The 19,888-nt window shown below is 41.0% G+C and overlaps 1 protein-coding gene across 1 annotated transcript in view; it reads right to left on the bottom strand.

Annotated features, from left to right (window-relative positions):
- Positions 1-19,888, bottom strand: part of PTPRE (protein tyrosine phosphatase receptor type E) — a 129,818-nt gene that overhangs the window by 52,639 nt on the left and 57,291 nt on the right. The window contains exon 3 of the mRNA XM_063132810.1: positions 1,887-1,993. Coding sequence (XP_062988880.1) covers positions 1,887-1,993 — 107 coding nt within the window. The remainder of the gene's footprint in view (positions 1-1,886; positions 1,994-19,888) is intronic.

The following is a 19,888-nucleotide window of genomic DNA, read 5'->3' as shown; positions in this document are numbered from 1 at the left end:
GCCTCCAGAAATGTCTGCTCCATGCCTGCCTTCCTGCCTCCGCCTGGGTGCTGTTGTGGTGGGGCATCTGCTGGGACTGACTTCCCCATAGATCTATGGCAAATCTCTGCCTGCCTCTCTGCCCGCCTGGTGCCTGGGAGCTGTACTGCATGATGGGCTTTGTGGTTCAACCCCACAAGCCTCCGGCATACTTGCTCCCAGGCTTGGATTTACTTGAGGCTTGGCATGCATGTGTATACATGGATAAGCTATCATGGTGCTGAGTTTGAGGTTTTTAACGTTAACAGAAAAAAAGTTGTAGGCTTTTTTGGATTTCAATGCAAGTCTATGGGGGGGGGGGAAAGCGGAGCTCTGATCCGGATCTGGAGCTTCGCAGCAAACCGGAGCGGACCCGATCCGTAAGTTGCGAATCTGGAAGAGAAGCGGATCAGGGGGTCCGTGCACACCCCTACCATATACCACTTTTATACCTCTATATCCTGCTTGGTGTGCTTTTATCTGCCGTTTTCACACCACTTTCATAGTGCAATATCCTGCTTGGTGTAGATTAGGCCAAGGTTACCTTGCACTTCTCTTATTTATTTATTTATTTATTACATTTCTATACCGCCCAATAGCTGGAACTCTCTTGGCGGTTCCTCTTTCAGAGGAGCGGTAGGAAAAAACCTCCATGATTGAGTTGACAAGGACTTCCTTGGGAGTAGGCATTCCCTCTGGTATTTTGGGGTCTCCAGACATCAAGGACTAGAGGCATCCATTCCTTAAGAGTGCTTTAACTCAAGAAATATCCATGAATGTCCTGAGAATCCATTGGCTCAGAGAAATACCTTGCTAAAGCTGGATGAAGATCAGGAAGTATGACCATAATAACTGCCTTGAAGGATCAGACCACGGTCCAGAGAGTCAGCATTCTTCTTCCAACAGTGGCCAATAACATCTGGTACACAGAGTTTCTATTGTACCTATGAAACTTAGTAGCCATTGATAGACCCAGCCTCCATGAATTGCCTAAAAATTAAAAGCTATTTATGGTAGCAGCCCTCATCAAACTTCATGGCATGTAACTTCTACCTATCAACTACATGAGCCACCATGATTTCTTTATTATGACAGAAGGAAACATCTTACATTATAAGGTAATCTAGTCACCTTATATCTAAACTTAAAAAAAATCTAAAATACATTAGCCTTCCCTTATAGATTGGGCTAATCTAATCCATGCAGGACTAGATTTAGGGTTGGACAATTAACTGCCATACTAGGCTGAAGCATCAGTTTTTGACCTTGCCATTTGAAACACTAGTTTCTAAAAGAGGAGAAGTGCTAAGATATCCTGATTACTAAAGGGAGTGGTAATACTTCTTTTTCCCCTCTTTTGGCAGTACTGAAAGGACTCTTTTAACCTCTGATCTCTACCAGGATGGCCTCCAATGGCTTGGTTCAGACAACGCAACAAATATATCTCTGCGCAGCAGCACATTTTTGACATGGTATCTATTTCCCCTTGTGTTGCTACGTGTCTGTGCTGGTGCACATCTCTGAGGAGTTATTAAAAAATATATTCCGTGTCCCATACCCATCTGCCTAATCCTGCCCACTTCTGCCGATACACATTCGGAATCACCGTCATGGGGCACACGTTCTCCTGCAACAGCTCTCCTTTACTTGCAGGTAATTTCCCTCTCATGTGTCCTGTCAGCGGCAATCGTGGATCTGGGAAAACTCACAACCACCCCTTCTCCCTTGCGAAATGGCAGGAGGTGTGTAGATGAGGCCATAAACAATGCTTAAACAGGAACACCTGAAATGATGAGCTGCAAAATATTCACAATATATGTGAACATAGACTTATCCAGACTGACCCCAAAAATTCAAGGTTTCCTTACTTGTTGTTGTATCATTAAGTGATGTAGTTCCATTGTCATGCAATGCTCCAATATGTAGAAAACTAATGGAAATGAGCAACATTGAACTGGAGTATTCCATCATGGACCTGTCAAGCAAACATGAAAAAATATAAACATCATACTAAAAATAAATACTCAAAAAGTCATATTAACATTCTAGTACAGCGGAGGGTTTAGCTTTATTTTTTAAAATGCCTTTTAGTTATTATTGTTAGGGATTTTGTGTCCAAAGTTTTCTCAGATTAGTGCAATTACTCCAGGTCTTAGGGCCAAACTAAATGTTTTGGTAATCACACATAGTTTAACTATGTGTAATATGTTGCCTTATGCTGGTGTAAGTGGACCTTGATTCAGACTGGGATCATGGCAATCTAGAAGGGGGAGGGGCTAAACCTTTCCTTGCACCCATTTCAGCAAAATCCCCTCCATACAGGAGCAGCTAAAAAAGTTTTCCTCTCAGGAGGGAGTGGGTGGAATTATAGGAAAAATGGGAAAAAGGTTGACACCCCCCCCCCCCACTCCTGGATCACCATGGTCCCTATCATACATAGCTAACTTATTTGTGATTACCAGAATATTTAGTTTGGTTCTTACTCTGCCTTTTGACTCCACAGAGTTACAAGTTTGAAAAATTAAGCTATTAGACTTCCCTATATGCATACCAAGAAAAAAGCTTACTACTTGGACGTTATACAGATGTTGCAACGCAAGACACACCTCATCCTTATTTTCAAGGCTTCTTCTGTAATATGCAAAGTGGTCATTCTTTCTTCTTTCCCCACATTTGGGTTGAATATCTCAGCATGGAACAATGCATATGTTTCCATATTGCATGTTGCATTGGAAACACAAAAAGAGGAAATGTGAATCACACAATCTCCTCTGTTGCTGATTATTTGTAACATCCCAAAACTTGGATTAATTACAGACACTGTTCTTGTAGAAGAAAAAGTGACACCCATTTTAATGAATGCAAGGCTAAACAACATATGCTGAGAGTAGAACAAGCTCCTAGTTCCTGCGATGATCATTTTGTAACAATCCGCTACGGTTCTAGCCTAGTTTTCTTGCTGACGTTGTTTTATATATCAAGAGTTACTGTTTTGTACTTGGTGTTTTTCCCCCTCACAAGTGTATATTCAAACATTCAGCTGTCTTACTTGCAGTCTGAAGTAGTACAGGGGCAGATCTACACCTTGGGTCAAATTGTTACAATCCTATCATGGTAGCACTATATCCCTCTTGTGCGTTTATACCTCATAGGATACACAATGACACTGGCTGCGGTATTTTGGATAATGTGGAATAAAAAGCAGGAAATTACAATAAGAAAGTGGTATATGGAATGTATAATGTGCCCCAACATCAGTGCCCTTCAATATTGCTATAAAGCAGCAGTGTAGATCTAGCCTAGGTCTGAATATCAACTCTTTATTAATACTAAAATAACTTACTCATTTCCTCGTAAAGGACTGCTTGTGTACCACATTTAGATTTTATAATACAGACTTGTAGTATATTTTTGTCTCTCAAAACCACAGACATAATAGGCTCAATCTGGTCTACCACAAGCACTCACATGTGCATGAAATCCCACAGGGCAGAGGTAGGGAATCTTTTTCCTTTCAAGATCTACATTACCTGGGTTGAAGCCTATCAGGGCCTACATTCTAGCAGTGGGTGGGGATGAACATAAAAAGAAGATGGGGGCAGAGCTAAAAGTGGATGTGGTTACAGATGTTACTCCTACTTTTGTTCACTTGTAAATGGCGAAAAAATAACTTGTTTCTTGTTTCCCTTGTGGAATATACCAGGAGACATACAAATTCTGGCAGCTTTATAACAATTTAACTATCTGTTAAAACAACAGGTAGGTTTGTGTTTATTGTTCTTTAGACATTTCTCCCCAAATTTACTGGCTCTCATATCTGAGACAACAACTTTTTTGAAGAGCATGTATGTGTAACAAAGCGTCAAGGATGGAAATTCAGCAATGCTGATTACATCATCAACCTTTTCCTAAAGTACTATTCAAACATCTCAAATCAAAACATTTTTTTTGTCCTTATGCAGCCTGCTTTCATTTCTGTAGTCACTGACAAACTCAGTAATTAAAGGATAAAGTACAATCCAAAAATTGACTCCAGTCCTGGCTCATCTTCTCTTAGACACATTGTTACAAATAAAGGTATAAACACCTACATTTTACACTCTGAACTCAGTTATGTTGACATAGACAGATTCAACCAGATGGGTTCATTGTTCAGAAAGTAGTAGTTATAACTGACAGCGATAATTAATGTAGGCAATATATAAAACAGTTCATAGATAATAGGGATGTGCTCCGCTTCTAATCGGACCAGCGAATTAGAAGCAGAGTGGGGTGCTTCGCCTGCCCTTAAGGCGGAGCGTGGCGAAGCGGATCGAGGTGAAGGCGGATCCTTCGCCTCGATCCGGAGCTCCACCGGAAAGGTAAGTGGGGTTTACCGGGCCCTGCCGCTGTCGCCCATGCGGCGACGGCGGCAGGGCCCGGTAACCCCCCCGCCCTCCTCTCCCTTACCTGCCTCCGTCCGCGGTCCGTCGGCTTCTTCAGTTGAGCCTGCAGTTCAACCAGGAAGTCTGGACTGCACGAGTGGCCCACACTTCCTGGTTGAACCGCAGGCTCAATTGAAGAAGCCGACGGACCGCGGACGGAGGCAGGTAAGGCCCCCCTCCCCCTTGGTCCCTTACCGGGCTCTGCCACCGTCGCTGCCCGTGCAGCGACGGCGGCAGGGCCCGGTAACCCCCCCACCCTCCTCTCCCTTACCTGCCTCCATCCGCAGTCCGTCGGCTTCTTCAGTTGAGCCCGCAGTTCAACCAGGAAGTCTGGACTGCACGAGTGGCCCAGACTTCCTGGTTGAACCACGGGCTCAATTGAAGAAGCCGACGGACCGCGGACAGAGGCAGGTAAGGCCCCCCTCCTCCTTGGTCCCTTACCGGGCTCTGCCGTCGTCACCGCACGGGCGGCGACGGCGGCAGGGCCCGGTAACCCCCCCGCCCTCCTCTCCCAGCCTTACCTGGCGCCACTCCTCTCCACTGCGGAGCTCCAATTCGGAGCTGGAGCTCGGCGGCGAAGAGGAGCGGAGAATGGGTGGAGCGGCGCGGAACAGGCCAATCCGAAATTTTCGGATCGGCCCGTGGGGCGGAGTGGGGGGGCCGTGCACACCCCTAATAGATAAGCTTAAGATGGTGACCTCACTCTATATTAGGGTCTACAATGGGAGGTGAAGGGCAGTATCTCAAGTGTGCAGCATGGGCTTTGGAGGTCATTTTTCAAACCTGTTTTACAGTTTAAGTCAAGACTTCAAGAGCATAACAGTAATGTTTGGGTTTCTTTTCTGTGAAATATACTCTGAATTGCCTAAACCCTTGTATGATTAAAATAAAGAAGTTCTATGCTACTTTCAGTATATGTTTTACTGACAAGGGCTAAAGTTGTAATAATAGTGAAGTTTTAGTAATTCTTAGATTCAGGGTGGGGAGACGAAGTGACTGTCTGTGTAAGTGAGAGAATGAACATTATATTGGCAATGTTAAGATGCAATGCTACACAAATATTTAGTGTTATGAAAATAAGCCACAGAAGCATTAGGCCTCCACCCCTACCCCATATCTGACACAGCCATGAGGAAATCATTAGAATCTTTCACTTCCATTTTAACCATTTAGTATATTATCCAAACTCTAAACTGTGGTTAATCGATAGAACAGGCATAGTTTTGCCCTGTTCAAATGACCCGCTAAACCATGATGGTTAAGCATTCTCAGCTAACCATGATGGCTTAGTGTGTCCTCTGAATGACATTCTTCCTAACCATGGTAGTTAGTGAGGGTTTAACCACCCTCACCAACCATGTGCTGCAGCCTGGTTAAGTGGCCCTAACTGTGGCTTAGCGTGTCGTCTGAGCAGGGCCTGTGGTTAAACATGGTTAACCAAGCACTACCATAGAGCTCCTTGGCAGGAACAGCTGAAAACATCCCTGCCACTCCTGCCATATCTCTAGGGTCGAAATGGGTCATCAAACCCTTGGCCATTGGCAGCACCATTCCTGTCAACAGAATTGGATTGTCTTGGTCCAGGAAAAATGCAAAAATTAAAGAACGCTCAAAAATGTGCATTTAGTGCAAATGCAAATTTTGGGATGTTTTTCATTTTTATTTTTGCATTTCCCCCAAAGGTTAAAAAAACAACAAACCAGCTGCTGCAGCACTGGCCCTGTAACGGCCACCTGTGGCTGTAAATAGTATTGGACTATAATAGCTGGTGGTGACAGTCTGGGCTGCTGAGGATGCTGGGATACGTGAGCCAGAGGACTGCAGGATTCTGCTTAATAGTAGATGGTTAGGGAGTGGTTAGGTTAACCATACTGCAGTGGGTCATTAAGTGATCGTCTGGCAGCAGTACAGTAGTGGTTAGTATTAAGCACCATGCAAGCATGGTTAGCCTAACCACCCTTCCCCAAGTATCACTTGAACAGGGCCAGTGATTGAGTTCAGATGTTATAACAAACAAAAGTTAATCAAACATAGAAATAAAAGATGCCAATCTACTCCTCACAGCTGTTCCAGAACAAGAACAGAGAAGTGTATTAGCCCAAGGTGTGTTGCAGCTCATTCCCATAATGGTAAACCATGGTTTAACATTACATCTGAGTGAGGCCAGTCTTACCTGTCCCTAAACTTCATATGGGATAGGATACAAATGTAATAAATGAATTAATAAATGGCTAGGTTGATGTTTATGTAGTTTTCATAAACCACAAGTATAAAAAATGGCTTCTTCCTGTGTTAGTTCTATAGAAGCCAATGGCCAAGTTAACAATTCTAATAACATCAGAAGATAGCACAAATTTTAAACCATGTGATCAGGAAAAATTGTTGCCTGCTAAACTAGTAATCTGGCAGGAATTACTAGATTTTTTGGGTTGTTTTTTTTACTGAACTAGAAAAGGAGAAAGGATACTTTCCTACCACATTTATAAATAGGTGCATTAAAGAGAAAATATTTCTATTTACTTAGATATTAGGTTCTTTTATATTATTGTACAGCAGGTGGTGCTGTTTCTGTACTGTATAACAATATACTTGAGACAAACCAAAAGCCCTTTTCCTGCAGCACTTTTGATAAGAAATTACACCAGCACGATAAAAAAATTAAAAGAGAAATTAGCAATATGTGGAAAAGGTAAAGAAAAATGGCATATTTGTAACATAAACAAGTGGAATAACGTACAATGATTAAATCAATACATCATAGCTTAGTTTTGTTTTTCTGCAGGAAACAAGCATTAACCATTATTTTGTTAAAAATCAAAGTCTGTACATACGATTGATTGAAATACATATTCTAAAAGTTGAAGTCCCTCCATATAAGAAGAACATAAGAAGATCCCCGCTGGATTAGACCAAGGGTCCATCTAGTCCAGCACTCTGTTCACACAGTGGCCAACCAGCTGTCGAACAGGGACCAACAAAGTAAGACATGGTGCAACAGCACCCTTCTACCCATGTTCCCCAGCAACTGGTGTACACAGGTTTACTGCCTAGGATACTGGAGGTAGCACATAACCATCAAGGCTAGTAGCCATTGCTAGTCTTCTCCTCCAGGAATTTATCCAACCCCCTTTTAAAGCCATCCAAGTTGGTGGCCATCACTACAACTTGTGGCAGTGAATTCCATAATTTAACTATGGGCCATGTGAGGAAGTACTTCATTTTATTTGTCCAATCAAATTCATGGGATGACCCCGGGTTCTAGTATTTTGAGAGAGGGAGAAAAATATCTCCCTATCCACATTCTCCACACCATGCATAATTTTGTACACCTCCTCTTAGCCTCCTTTTTTCCAAGCTAAACAATCCCAGCTGTTGTAACCTTCCCTCATAGAGGAGATGCTCCAGTCCCTTAATCATTTTAGTTGCCCTTTTCTGCACTTTCTCCAGTTCTATAATATCTTTTTTTTTTTAGGTGTGGTGACCGGAACTGTACACAATATTCTACATATGGTCACACCATAGATTTATTTATTTAATTTATTGCATTTCTATACCGCCCAGTAGCCGAAGCTCTCTGGGCGGTTCACAAAAATTAAAACCATTCAAAGTCTAAAACAACAGTATAAAATCATGATATAAAATGCAATATAAAAGCACAACCAGGATAAAAACAGCAAAGTTAAAATTAATTTATAGACTGCTAAAATACTGAGAGAATAAAAAGGTCTTCACCTGACGTCTAAACAAATATAGTGTAGGTGCCAGGCAAACCTCCTTTGGGAGCTCATTCCACAGCTGGGGTGCCACAGCAGAGAAGGCCGTCCTCCTGGTAGCCACCTGCCTCACTTCCTTTGGCAGGGGATTTGTATAAAGGCGGTATGATACTGGCAGTTTTATTCTCAATTCCTTTTCTTATAATGCCTAACATGGCGTTTGCCTTCTTTACAGCTCCTGCACACTGGGGTTGACATTTTTATCGAGCTGTCCAAGACAAACCCAAGATCTCTTTCTTGTTTGGTAAAGGGACACCATTAAGTCTCATTAAGATATGTGATTAGATTCAACATAATCCTCCTACAGACAGAAGACTTCTGATTCAGAAAGGCATTTCTGCCTCTGGAAGGGAAGTAGAGGCTAGCTATGCTAATGCCCCCTCCAGTACAGCCCCTTATTTTAATTTAAACCCACCTAATTTGCATTTCCAAAGTGAAGGGAAATGAAGTTATTCTTTAGTGCATATTAGGGTAAAGAGCACAAATAAAAAAAAGTAAATAAATGTGTGCAAAAATGCATACATTATGGAAAATAATTTACAAAAATGCATGATATTAAGGAACATTGCTTGCAAAAATTCATATATTATATAATTGCATGCATTAGGTAAAACTGCATACAACAATGTGTATATAAGGATAAATACACAAGAATGCATATAGATTTTTTGTGGATTTTAAAGAAAAATTGTAAACTGATACAGAAATAGAACGAGTTGAACTTAAGACCAGAAAAGGTCAAAACTGATAGAAACAAATTTCAGATTCACCTCCCCCATCCTTTTCCACCAATATGAACAATCTGAGTTATACTCTACTCAGAGGATATTTCCACTGGCAGAATGCAATGCTGGATCCAACCTATTGAGACAAAGCTCACCTCCAAATGCCACCTATTCAACAATTTGGATTCATGGAACTTCATTGTGCCACTAATCGTTTAAACTCTGCCCCCAAAGAGGCCTACATAACTACAGGCCAGGTTTGGATGTCACAATAACCTAGGGTGACCATATGAAAAGGAGGACAGGGCTCCTGTATCTTTCACAGTTGTATTGAAAAGGGAATTTCAGCAGGTGTCATTTGTATATATGGGGAACCTGGTGAAATTCCCTCTTCATCACAACAGTTAAAGCTGCAGGTGCCCTGTCCTCTTTTAAATCTGGTCACTTTAGTATAGCTCCTGCAGCTTTAACTGTTGTGATGAAGGGGAACTTTCACCAGGTTCTCCATATATATAAATGACACCTGCTGAAATTCCCTTTTCAATACAACTGTTAAAGATACAGGAGCCCTGTCCTCCTTTTCATATGGTCACCCTACAATAACCCATGATGGGTTAATAAACTGCACATACTAGCTTCTTTTTTTTTTACATAGTCCATGATCCTGCACTACACAAATAGGCTAATAAGTTACTGTGAGTAGCTTACTAAACTGTGTGTAATTTGACTCACCCCCTCGCAGCCTGTCCTGCTGCAGTCCTCCTGCCCAAGCGGTGGCACTGTTTCACCTCTAAAGTTCTGGAAGGATTGGGAACAAACGTCCAGCTCAGCCTCCCCCAGTTGGGTGCCACCAGATCCAGCAACAAAACCCAGCACAAGTGCTTATCAAAGCGCAAAAATTCCAAGTGCACCAAAAAGGGAGTGACAGCAATAAATCCTTGGGGGGTTGCAGGATTGGGATCAAAGACCACATGCAACCTAGCCTAGTGGAGAGGCACCTCACCCAACAAAAAAAAAAACCCACCTGCGCCAGTACCCCAGAGGAGCAAAAATCCCAAGTGCACCCAAAAGGGAGGGTGGTTATAAAGACTTGGGGCTTGGAGGATTGGACCAAACCTCATAATGAGTGAAAGTGCTGTAGTACTTTTCTCCCCATAGACACAACTACTGTAGAGCCATTAACGTGTTCCCCATGCCGAAATTGTGAAAATTTCTAATTGCAAATTTGTGCTATTGCATTTCCCCCCATTGATATTGCTGGTCACTTCAACTTGTTCACTTTAAGGAAATCACTTTAACATGTTCCTAAGCACTATGCCAGCAAACAGGTTGGAAAAGCAGTTTGATCACTCTTGCTGCACAGCTCTGTAGCCAGCCAAAATAACTCATGGTGACTGCAAGACAGCCTGATAAACCATGGCGGTATAAACTAACGCAGACCATAACTTGTCAGAGCAGGTTATTTTGGCCAAATAAACCATCTTGGGTTAAAAGATCTTCAACAGATAACACAATAACCCACCATGGGTTAAATAAGCCATCATGGGTTATCATGATGTCCAAACCAAGCCACATTCTAAAATTATTAGACTACACACGCTAAAATTGTTAGATAAAGCCTTAATTACTCCACTTCTAAGTTTTCCCAAGTTCTGGATTATTGGTCCCAATCCGGCATGCCAGAGTTTCCCAGATGGCCATGACCCCTGCCCCTGCCCCACCAAATATTTAGTGGTTTCCTGAGCTGAAATGCCTTTCCTAACCCAGGACTACCACTGATTATTGATTAGAAAAAGAGAGAGAATAGTCTAGCTCTGAATGAAGGCAGAATAGTTATTACAGTATTATAGATAGCTATTATTACTGCATCATTTCATAATAGGCACCCCGAGGCCTGTTTACACAAAGCAGTTTTTCTCCATGAGCATTCAACCTTCTCTTCTTAAATGATCTCATGTTAAAAAGAACCACATGACCTTGTAGTTTTTGTAATGACCCTGGAAGGGTGTGTTTCTGCTGTTCAAATTTTAAAAATTAAGATACCACTAATCTTTCAGAAGCTCCTGGGTTCTCAAAAGGACTCTTTAGACCTTGATGTAAGCAGTAATCGCTATGATTATGGGGGGTGAAATACTGCTGCTACTTAATACCTGTCCTAAGTCTAGATGAAAAACAGGAGAATTGTATAGTTGCAATCCATCAAGTCAGACAATGGTTGCTGTAAATTTCATCTAATGCCCACAAAAAGATGCAGCTGCAGCAATTAAGCACAATCTGGTGTAAATTACAACTAGTTGAACAACAGGACAATAAAAAGGACGGGAAATTTGGATAAATGTGAATGGTATACTGATATCTTAAGTATCATAGTGGACCCCACTGTAATTTACAGGTTCATGCTGAAGAATAGAGATTGGCTGTAGCCCTATGATAATGATCAGTGAATTGTTTTCATAACTGCACGTGCATGAAATAGTAAGATGAAGATGGAGATGATAATCAGAAACTAGTAGTATAGCCAGTCTCTCCTTTGTCTTCAATTCAGCACTCTGCATGAAAACATATACAGAAACTGCATTCTGACTATTCAGATCAGTTGACAAGAGATTTGAGGTTGCTTGGCTGCAGCCTATTTGCTGTACATAAGCACTGGTGGAACATTGTGCATCTTTGTTTCATATATGCCAATGTGCTTCTGCATGCAACTTCAAAGAACACGGGCAGTAAATTATATTTAGATCAGTTTCTGTCTAAAGCCATCCGACTAACTGAAACAGCAGACTGGCATTGCATATACAAGTTAAAGCAAAGGCAGACATGGTGATAGATCCTAGGGCCAAGCAGTGTACCACCAACATTCTCTCTGTGGGCCCTCAGATGGTTCACGCAAGAATTACAAAATCAAACAAAAGTAAGAAGCATTAATACTAGGGGGATTATTCAGTTCCTTATATAAACCATATTAGCTTATTTATCAATGAAGTGTAGCATTCAGAGGATTGATGCATAGGCAGTCAAAGAGGATTTAAATCTAGAGGCAAATTAATACAGTAGACAAAAAATTGGTTTATCTATCAGAAAATCAGAGCCAAGTTGAACATACAGAAATAGAGCAATGTATTTCTAGATCTGGCTAAAAAGCAAAATTCCTTTCTCTTAGGATAGTTTAAAGGGACAAGGCATACACTTCTTTAGTTAATGAGGAAGGAAAGATCTGTCTCCCATTGGGAGTACAATGCTTGGTACTGCGGATGCTGTGGAGTCATTTTCCCCACCACAACTTACAGATATAAATAGAGCTGGCCTCGGCCAGAGGTGCAAACCTTTGGAACAAGTCAAAGAGTGAGAGCTAAAGAGCTTTTGGCCTGTGGCTCTTAGCGAGAGGCAATGATAGAGAGAAAGGCGCCATAGCTAGACAGGGCGGTATCCTGGGGCGATCCCTGGGATCGTCCTTGTGCATCCACATGATGCACAGGGGATCCCGGGAGCAGGGAGGGATGACCCCTCCTTTTCCCCAGGATCTCGCCCTAGCCTTTGAGCCCGCTTTTTCCACAGTCTCGGGCTAATCCCGAGACCGTGGAACGTGTGTGCAGGCATCATGGTTTGGCCCAGCTCCTCACGGTTACTCGCGAGGAGCCAGGACCTGCGCACAGGACACAGAGCTCCTCAGGAGCTCTGTACCCATCAGGGGCGGGGGGAATGGGGAAATTATTTAAAATAAAAAACCTTACCTTTTGCGCGCGAGCGTTCGTGTGCTCTTCTTTAACAACAACAAAAAGCACCAAATGGCGGGTGCAATGTCCTCTCCCTCCGAGGTCGTTACGCACTGCACGTGAACAGAGGGGGAGATCTCACAATAAAAGTATCGTGAGATCCTCACCTCTCTGTTGTGCTAGACCTGGTAGGTCTAGCTGTGGCCAGAGGGGGAGAGGGAGAGAGAGAGAGAGAGAGAGAGAGACCGACCTGCCTAGTTGAAGGAACCGTTTACTTCTGGGAGGGAGAGCTATAAGTAGAGGCTACTTTGATCCTCAGTAGCAACAGTAGCACTGGCATAGAGTGCTGCTGATGAAGCAGCCAGGGTGGGCTTTTTAAAATCACCATCTCTGACTGGGTTTCCCAAATGCTGCCATGACGAGGAACAGTGAGAGTAAGCAACATCTGTGGATGAGGAAAAGGTACATTTCCATCATGGAATCCAGATTATGAAATACTCTCCACAGACAAGTTTGGCTGGGTCCATCGTAGCTCACTTTTAAGAAGGCATTCAAAGCTGTATTGTTGGGATGGGCTTTGGCGGGGCACTGATTTTCTTCTCTCTCTTTTTTGGCTCTTTGGTTTCTCTTGGTTTGTGTTTTATACTTTTATAAATATGTTTTTTAAGTTATTGTAAAGAAAGCATTTTGCCTAGAAAGTGGGTATATAAAATAAAGAGGTAGGGAGTTTAAGAAAATTTAATCAGGGGAGCTTAATCTAATTAGAGGTTTTCATTCCATATTCTACTGAGTAGCAACTTTCTGCCAAATAATGAAAAAATCAGCATTTCAATTGGGATCTTCAGGAATTTGCCAGGCCTATGTATCCCCCAATAGTGCCTCCCAAAATGGGGTTTTGCCATTTTTGAAATAGAAGCTAGTAATGGCAAGCCAGTTAGGCCTTAGACATCATATCCAACAGAGTCCCATTTGATTGAAAGGTATCATATATCCATCTACTTTGGCTTCCTTTCCTCACGGATGAAGAATGCAAAGTTAAGTTTGTTGAATGGAGTCACCAGTTTGAAAACTCTGAAAAAAAGTACAAGTTCCAAGGATGTACACCAGTTTCCCTCCCAATGGATTGCGATGATGTTTTAGTTTATGTTTTTAATATTTGTAAACCACCCAGAGAGCTTCAGCTCTGGGGTGGTATAGAAATGCAATAAATAATAATGGTAAGAATCTAAGGCAGAAACAAAATTAATGGTGTGATGCTTTTTCCTCTTCTTTTTCTACACAAATCTTTCAAGCAACAACTCCAAATGTTACAGAAGGATTCTTTCTGGGTTTGTTTGTTTTTTTTAAAAAAACAGATAACTGTGTCCTATTGGTACACAGCCAGCCTTTCACAAGCTGTGTACCAATAGTAATGCTTTCCTATCAGGACTTTGAAATTAGGTTTTGTCTGAAGATGTTAGAAAGCCTCTAGCAGATCTCTGTGGTTCTGAAAAATGCTACTGACATTTGGCTTTCTAAGATTGGATTAGAGAGATTTAATTGTGTGCCTAATTAAATTGAATTTTCTGATAGTATCCTATGCTTTATTCACCATGATAAGCAAATATTACCATTGATTATATAATGCATCAATTTTTAGACTATGAAACCAATCTTTATTGTCAATGTTCACCTGCACTTACATCTTAATTTTAATGTTAAAATTAATACCATCTTAATCTAAAAATGCAATGTAGATTTGCTTTTTAAAAAACAAAAAAACACCGCAACACACATTGCAAAAACATCTCTTAAAGATAATGTAAATTTGAATAGATTATGAACATTTTCCAACCGTCAGGAAAAAAAATGCAGCTCAGAATACAAAATGGAACAATGTTGTTGTCATTTTTAAATCTAACAAATCCACATTTAAATAATAATAAAACAAATTCTGTTAAGGCACTGGAGTCCAGAAACCCATAAAACTCAAAAGCAACAGCAGTAAAACACAGTAATAAAGCTGGAGCAATAAGCTCACCCAGTAATCCTCAAAACAGTTGAAACAAACACACTTAATAGGTTTTTCACAAAGATACACAAGTGAGCATCTCCCGGTAAAATGAGCTTTATAGCTTCCCCGCAACCATTCTATCCCACTACTGTCCTGATTTCATTCAGAAATAGTAAATTACGTAAGAACTGTTCAGAGGATTTCAGTACTTGATAGATCTCTTATAATCCCATGCTTCAAGAAAGATTTAAAGCTCAATACTAGGACCCTCAATTGGCCCCAGGATGTATTTGGAAGCTGGTGCAGCAGCTACAATACTAACTATGTTTCCACCAGTCTTTCCCAGCAAAGATACAGAGAGGAGAATTAAGAATATAAGAACTACCAACCTCAATCAGACCACGGGCCACCCAGTCTTGCGTTTTGTTTCCACACCTCAGTTCCTCTATGTTAGAGCCATCAAGACCCTGTCAGCACATACATACCTAACATCACTTGGATCTGCCAATAATATCATCCCTGTCTTGTTTAGATTCAGATTCAGCCTGATTCTGCTTGAAGCACTGGGTTAGGTTAGGACAGAGACAACAGCTCCTGGGTGCATAATGGTCTGAGTAAACACAGAAACTGCTCGCAAGTTTAATATAAAATATTCAGGCCACAGCGCAGATGGAAAGCACGCAACCAAAGTTTATTTTTTTAAGACTACATTTTAGCTTCAATCATGAGAGGGGAAATGGACAAGAAAAGAAAAATAGCAAAAAGCACCCCCAAAGGAAGAAGAAAAACAGTATTTTTTTATCTTAATCTATAGAGCATTTCGCATATTTTGGAATGCAATATAATGTTACACATCATTCATCTTTACTGAGAACAGAGAAAAGGATTAATAGTTTGTACCATCATATATAAGATTTTTTTCAGAACTGTAACTGTGTAGGCATGAGTAACAAAGAGAAAATATATGTACATGTGCCATAAATGAAAGAGTGGGTAAATAAAACAATGATTACAGTATACTGTGCAGGAACCACCATACTTCTGGAATATGACTCTTAGCAGTCAGTATGGAAATGCGTGAAATGGAAGAGAAAAGCCTGTTATGCACACTTTTAAATATCAATGGTGACAAGGCGAGATTGCCAGTGCTATTAAAAATATAGCTATGTTAATTACCGTTATTACTGCAAATATTATGAACTTTCTTGATATTTTGATGAATCAACTACTAATTTTACCTGTTATCCTTAGTTTTATCCTTATCATGATCACTATTATGTTCAGTTTAGTCCAATAAATTTAATATTGGGTATGCTATTTAAAGTACAGTCAGCATGGTTGTGGATGCAGCCAAAACAGTATCATTGCACTAACAAGCCCTCTTTGCTACAGGATTATCTCATTGAAGCTGATGAGTTAATAGTTTGAAAGATTGGGAGTATGAAGATTTCAGCCTTAAGCAACTGAAGTTATGAAGGCTATCAATGGCTACTAGTCCTGATCACTATGTACTACCTCCAATATCAGAGGCAGTAAGCCTATATACACCAGTTGCTGGGGAATATGGGTGGGACGGTGCTGATGCACCCACGTCCTCCTTGTGGGTCAATGGTCAACAGTTGGTTGGCCACTGTGTGAACAGAGTGTTGGACTAGATGGACTTTAGTCTGATCCAGGATAGTTCTTATATTATTATGAAAAATGCCTGCATAAACAGAAGAGTATTTAAGACCTCAAATTACAGAGAAGGAAATGGGTCTATGCTACTTCAGCAAATGCATACTCAGATACATAACAAATGCACATTGGATAGTCACTATCCTTGGAAACTAGCTAAGCCAAGCATACTGCAGAATGCTGTCTCTTCTACACAGCCATTCCCCATTCCTATCCCTGCACATCTACTTCCCTAAAACTAACCCTTCCTGCTAGAACACATTAGGATATTACATTCATATTGACTACTTAAGACACTACAGTTTAGGAAACCAGGTGCAATTCCTACAGTACAAGTTCAGGACATATCAGGCCATGCTAAATCTCCTACCGATTCACATGGCAAGTAGCAACCTGGCTTCTAATAGCGTGTGGGGCTGTCCAAGAGAAATGGCACCCATTCTTTTCCCAAGACTAATTTTGTAACTAATTTTACAAAATTACTCCCTTGTAACTAATTTTACTTTTTGATAGTAAACCAAGACTGCAGAAAGCTGCTTTATTCACCAAATGTGTAGTATCTGTGGGTCATGAAAATAAAGTGATCCTGAATAAAGCTCTTAATGCATTTTTTTTTTAAAAAAAAACACCACTTCGCTGTTGTTTCTTGATAAAGAAAAACAAATATATAGGCTTGTGGGTGGACATTTATTACTATGAGCCATGCAAGATGACTTTAATTTCTCTTTTCAGGTGCCTCTTTTTATGACCAAAGTCATTACAAAGATGTCAAGCTTGCTGTTGATTGATTTTTAAATTGGCACAGTTCAAGTGACTAGCATTGCAATGATTTATTCTCCTTGAGAAATGAACAGAGGCACTAGAAAAATATCCTCCAAAGGCTTATTTTGTTTAAACAACCATACCACACATAAAAAGAAGGCAAAAGTTTCATGTGTTATATATCCATCATTTGAAGGTCAGTTATAAATATTCCAAAGGTAGAATATTGGTGACAAAAGTTATAAATCCTAAAACAAAATTACACTGTTCACAGAGCACACCCTTCTAATTAAAGTTGCTGGCTTTCAAGGCCCTATATCATTCCTTCACTGCTTGTTCTTCCATAAAATAGTTTTCTGAAGATATCTGAGTTCAAATGGGAGTTCATACTAACTTCTATTCCATTCTTCTACCTCTTCACCTCTGTTGCTGAAAACCCTCATTCACACATGCATGCAAACACCCATGTGTACACATGTACCCAGGAAACACAGTAATTTTGGACTATTTTTCAAAGGAATGGTGCACACTCAGTAGATTGAACAGTGTACTAGACTAAGGTGGGAAATCAGCTCATTAAGAAGGATTAAGAATGAACACAATTTTTTATTTCGTAAAAAAAAAATCACAAAAGAAAATTCATAAAAAGAATGATCAGTTAATATAAAAAACCCTAACAATGGATTGGCAGAATGTTCCTATTGACCATGACAGAGCACAAGACGACAAAGCTGGCAAGTTAGGGCTCACCAAGTAATGAGTGACGGGGTGCTACGGAAATGGTAAGGTGGACTTTGGCAGGCCTAAGCACAACAGAATGAACTCCAGTTTCAGTGGCATTGGAAGCCACTGAAACTGGCATCCCCTCTGAGGGGCCCAGTGGACAGATTTAGACGGATATTAGTAGGAAAAGAGAGAGAGGGTTTTTTAACAAAACAAACCAGAGTGGGCCCATTCAAAAGACACCTTAAACCATGGCTTTAACCATGGTGGTTAAGCCAGAAAGCCAGACCGTGTTCAAAAGACACCTTAAACCATGGCTTCAACCACGGTGAATAAGGCTTTTTTGCTTTATTCACCATGGTTAAAGCCATGGTTTAAAGTGTCTTCAGAATGGGGTCACTGAGTATATTTGTCTTTTTTCAGGGAAAGAGAAATAAAAAAAAATCACCTCCTGGTTAGTCAAAGCTACTTGAAAACTCACAATGGGTTAACCCTAACCCTAAGACATTATTAGGAACCCTGGAACTCCACACAAACACAGAATGTAGTTAAAAAAATAGAATTTGGAATGGAGAGAACTGGAACATAGTCTCTACTTGAACTTTGACTCACCTCAAGAAAATAACAAACATGGACAGAGCCAAAGGAGCTCACAGAATAAAGGCAGGGAATAGAGTTGTGCACAAAATTCTCAAAATTCTCCACCCCATTTGTGGCGGAGAAATGCAGGGGGAAGAAACTCCATAAGAGAAATTCTCAATGGTTTCTCACAGGCAGAGCTCAACATTGCTAGGGGATTTAGATCAGCTTTTCTCTTTTTCCCCCAACAGGTTTTTGAGGGGGGGGGTGTATGAGTGGAGTTGTGCTACCACTGCAAGTAGCAACTGTGTGGGCAGACTGCCATCCTCAGACCACAATGCAGGTGTGAGTAGGGTGACCATATGAAAAAGAGGACAGGGCTCCTGTATCTTTAATAGTAATGTAGAAAAGGAAATTTCAGCAGGTGTCAATTGAAGAGGGTGAAATTCCCTCTTCATCACAACAGTTAAAGCTGCAGAAGCCCTGCCCTCTTTTGTATCTGGCCACTCTACTATAGCTAGTGTAGCTTTAACTGTTGTGATGAAGAAGGAATTTCACGCACTTCAATTGACACCTGCTGAAATTCCCTTTTCCACTTTACTGTTAAAGATACAGGAACCCTGTCCTCCTTTTCATATGGTCACCCTAGGTGTGAGGATGGCAGTGTTACTTCAAAATGTCTTCACCCTGGACTTTAATTGAAGTGTGGGAAGCCAAGGAGACTACAGGCTGACTGTACAATGAAAAACAGTAAACTTGGGCACACTCCTTGGCCACTCCTACTGTAAGTAAGATAAGCACAGGAAACCTAACCCCAACCCATGATAATTTCTCCGAAATGTTCTTCTCCTTTGAATTTCTTTTTGAAAGCAATTTCTTTTCTATCAAATTGAATGAGAATGGTCAAAAAATGTGGGAGAAATTTTCAGCACAGCACTAACAAGGAAGGGAACCTATCTAAGTATTGAGGTAACTGTGGAAATCTAGCAAAAAAGCTTGACTCTTAGTTCAGCTATAGGAGGAATGAACCATTGTGCTTAAAGTCAACAACTCATAACCATCACACTTTCTTTCACTATGAATGCACAACTCCCTGAGAAAGGCCTGCAGAAGGTCAGCAGCCCCAATATTGTAGTCATGTTGCCAAAGAAGGAGGGCCCTCATGTATCCCAGGCAGTTATTTGAACTCCCAATGTGATTGGGAAACCACACTGAAATAGGATGAAATTCTATATAGGTTTACAAGGTAGGTGAAAAGCTCTGGCCCAAGAAACAGGAGTTTCGTACCGGAGGAGAAAAAGCATGTGTTCGTATGCATGCGTGTGTGCATGAATGGATTGCAAAGAACGAACAGCAGGCTAAATGAACTCCAGACAGATTTAATTAATGATCTTGGAGCCGGTCTAACATTATGTCAATCACACATCATATGGAACAACCTCTATGAACACACTGTCAGGATCAGCCAAATCAGGACCTTCACGATCTGTGCCTTGGTACC

Source organism: Elgaria multicarinata, chromosome 8 (assembly GCF_023053635.1).
Source record: "Elgaria multicarinata webbii isolate HBS135686 ecotype San Diego chromosome 8, rElgMul1.1.pri, whole genome shotgun sequence".
Classification (NCBI taxonomy): Eukaryota; Metazoa; Chordata; class Lepidosauria; order Squamata; family Anguidae; genus Elgaria; species Elgaria multicarinata.
This window is presented reverse-complemented; position numbering and strand designations above follow the sequence as displayed.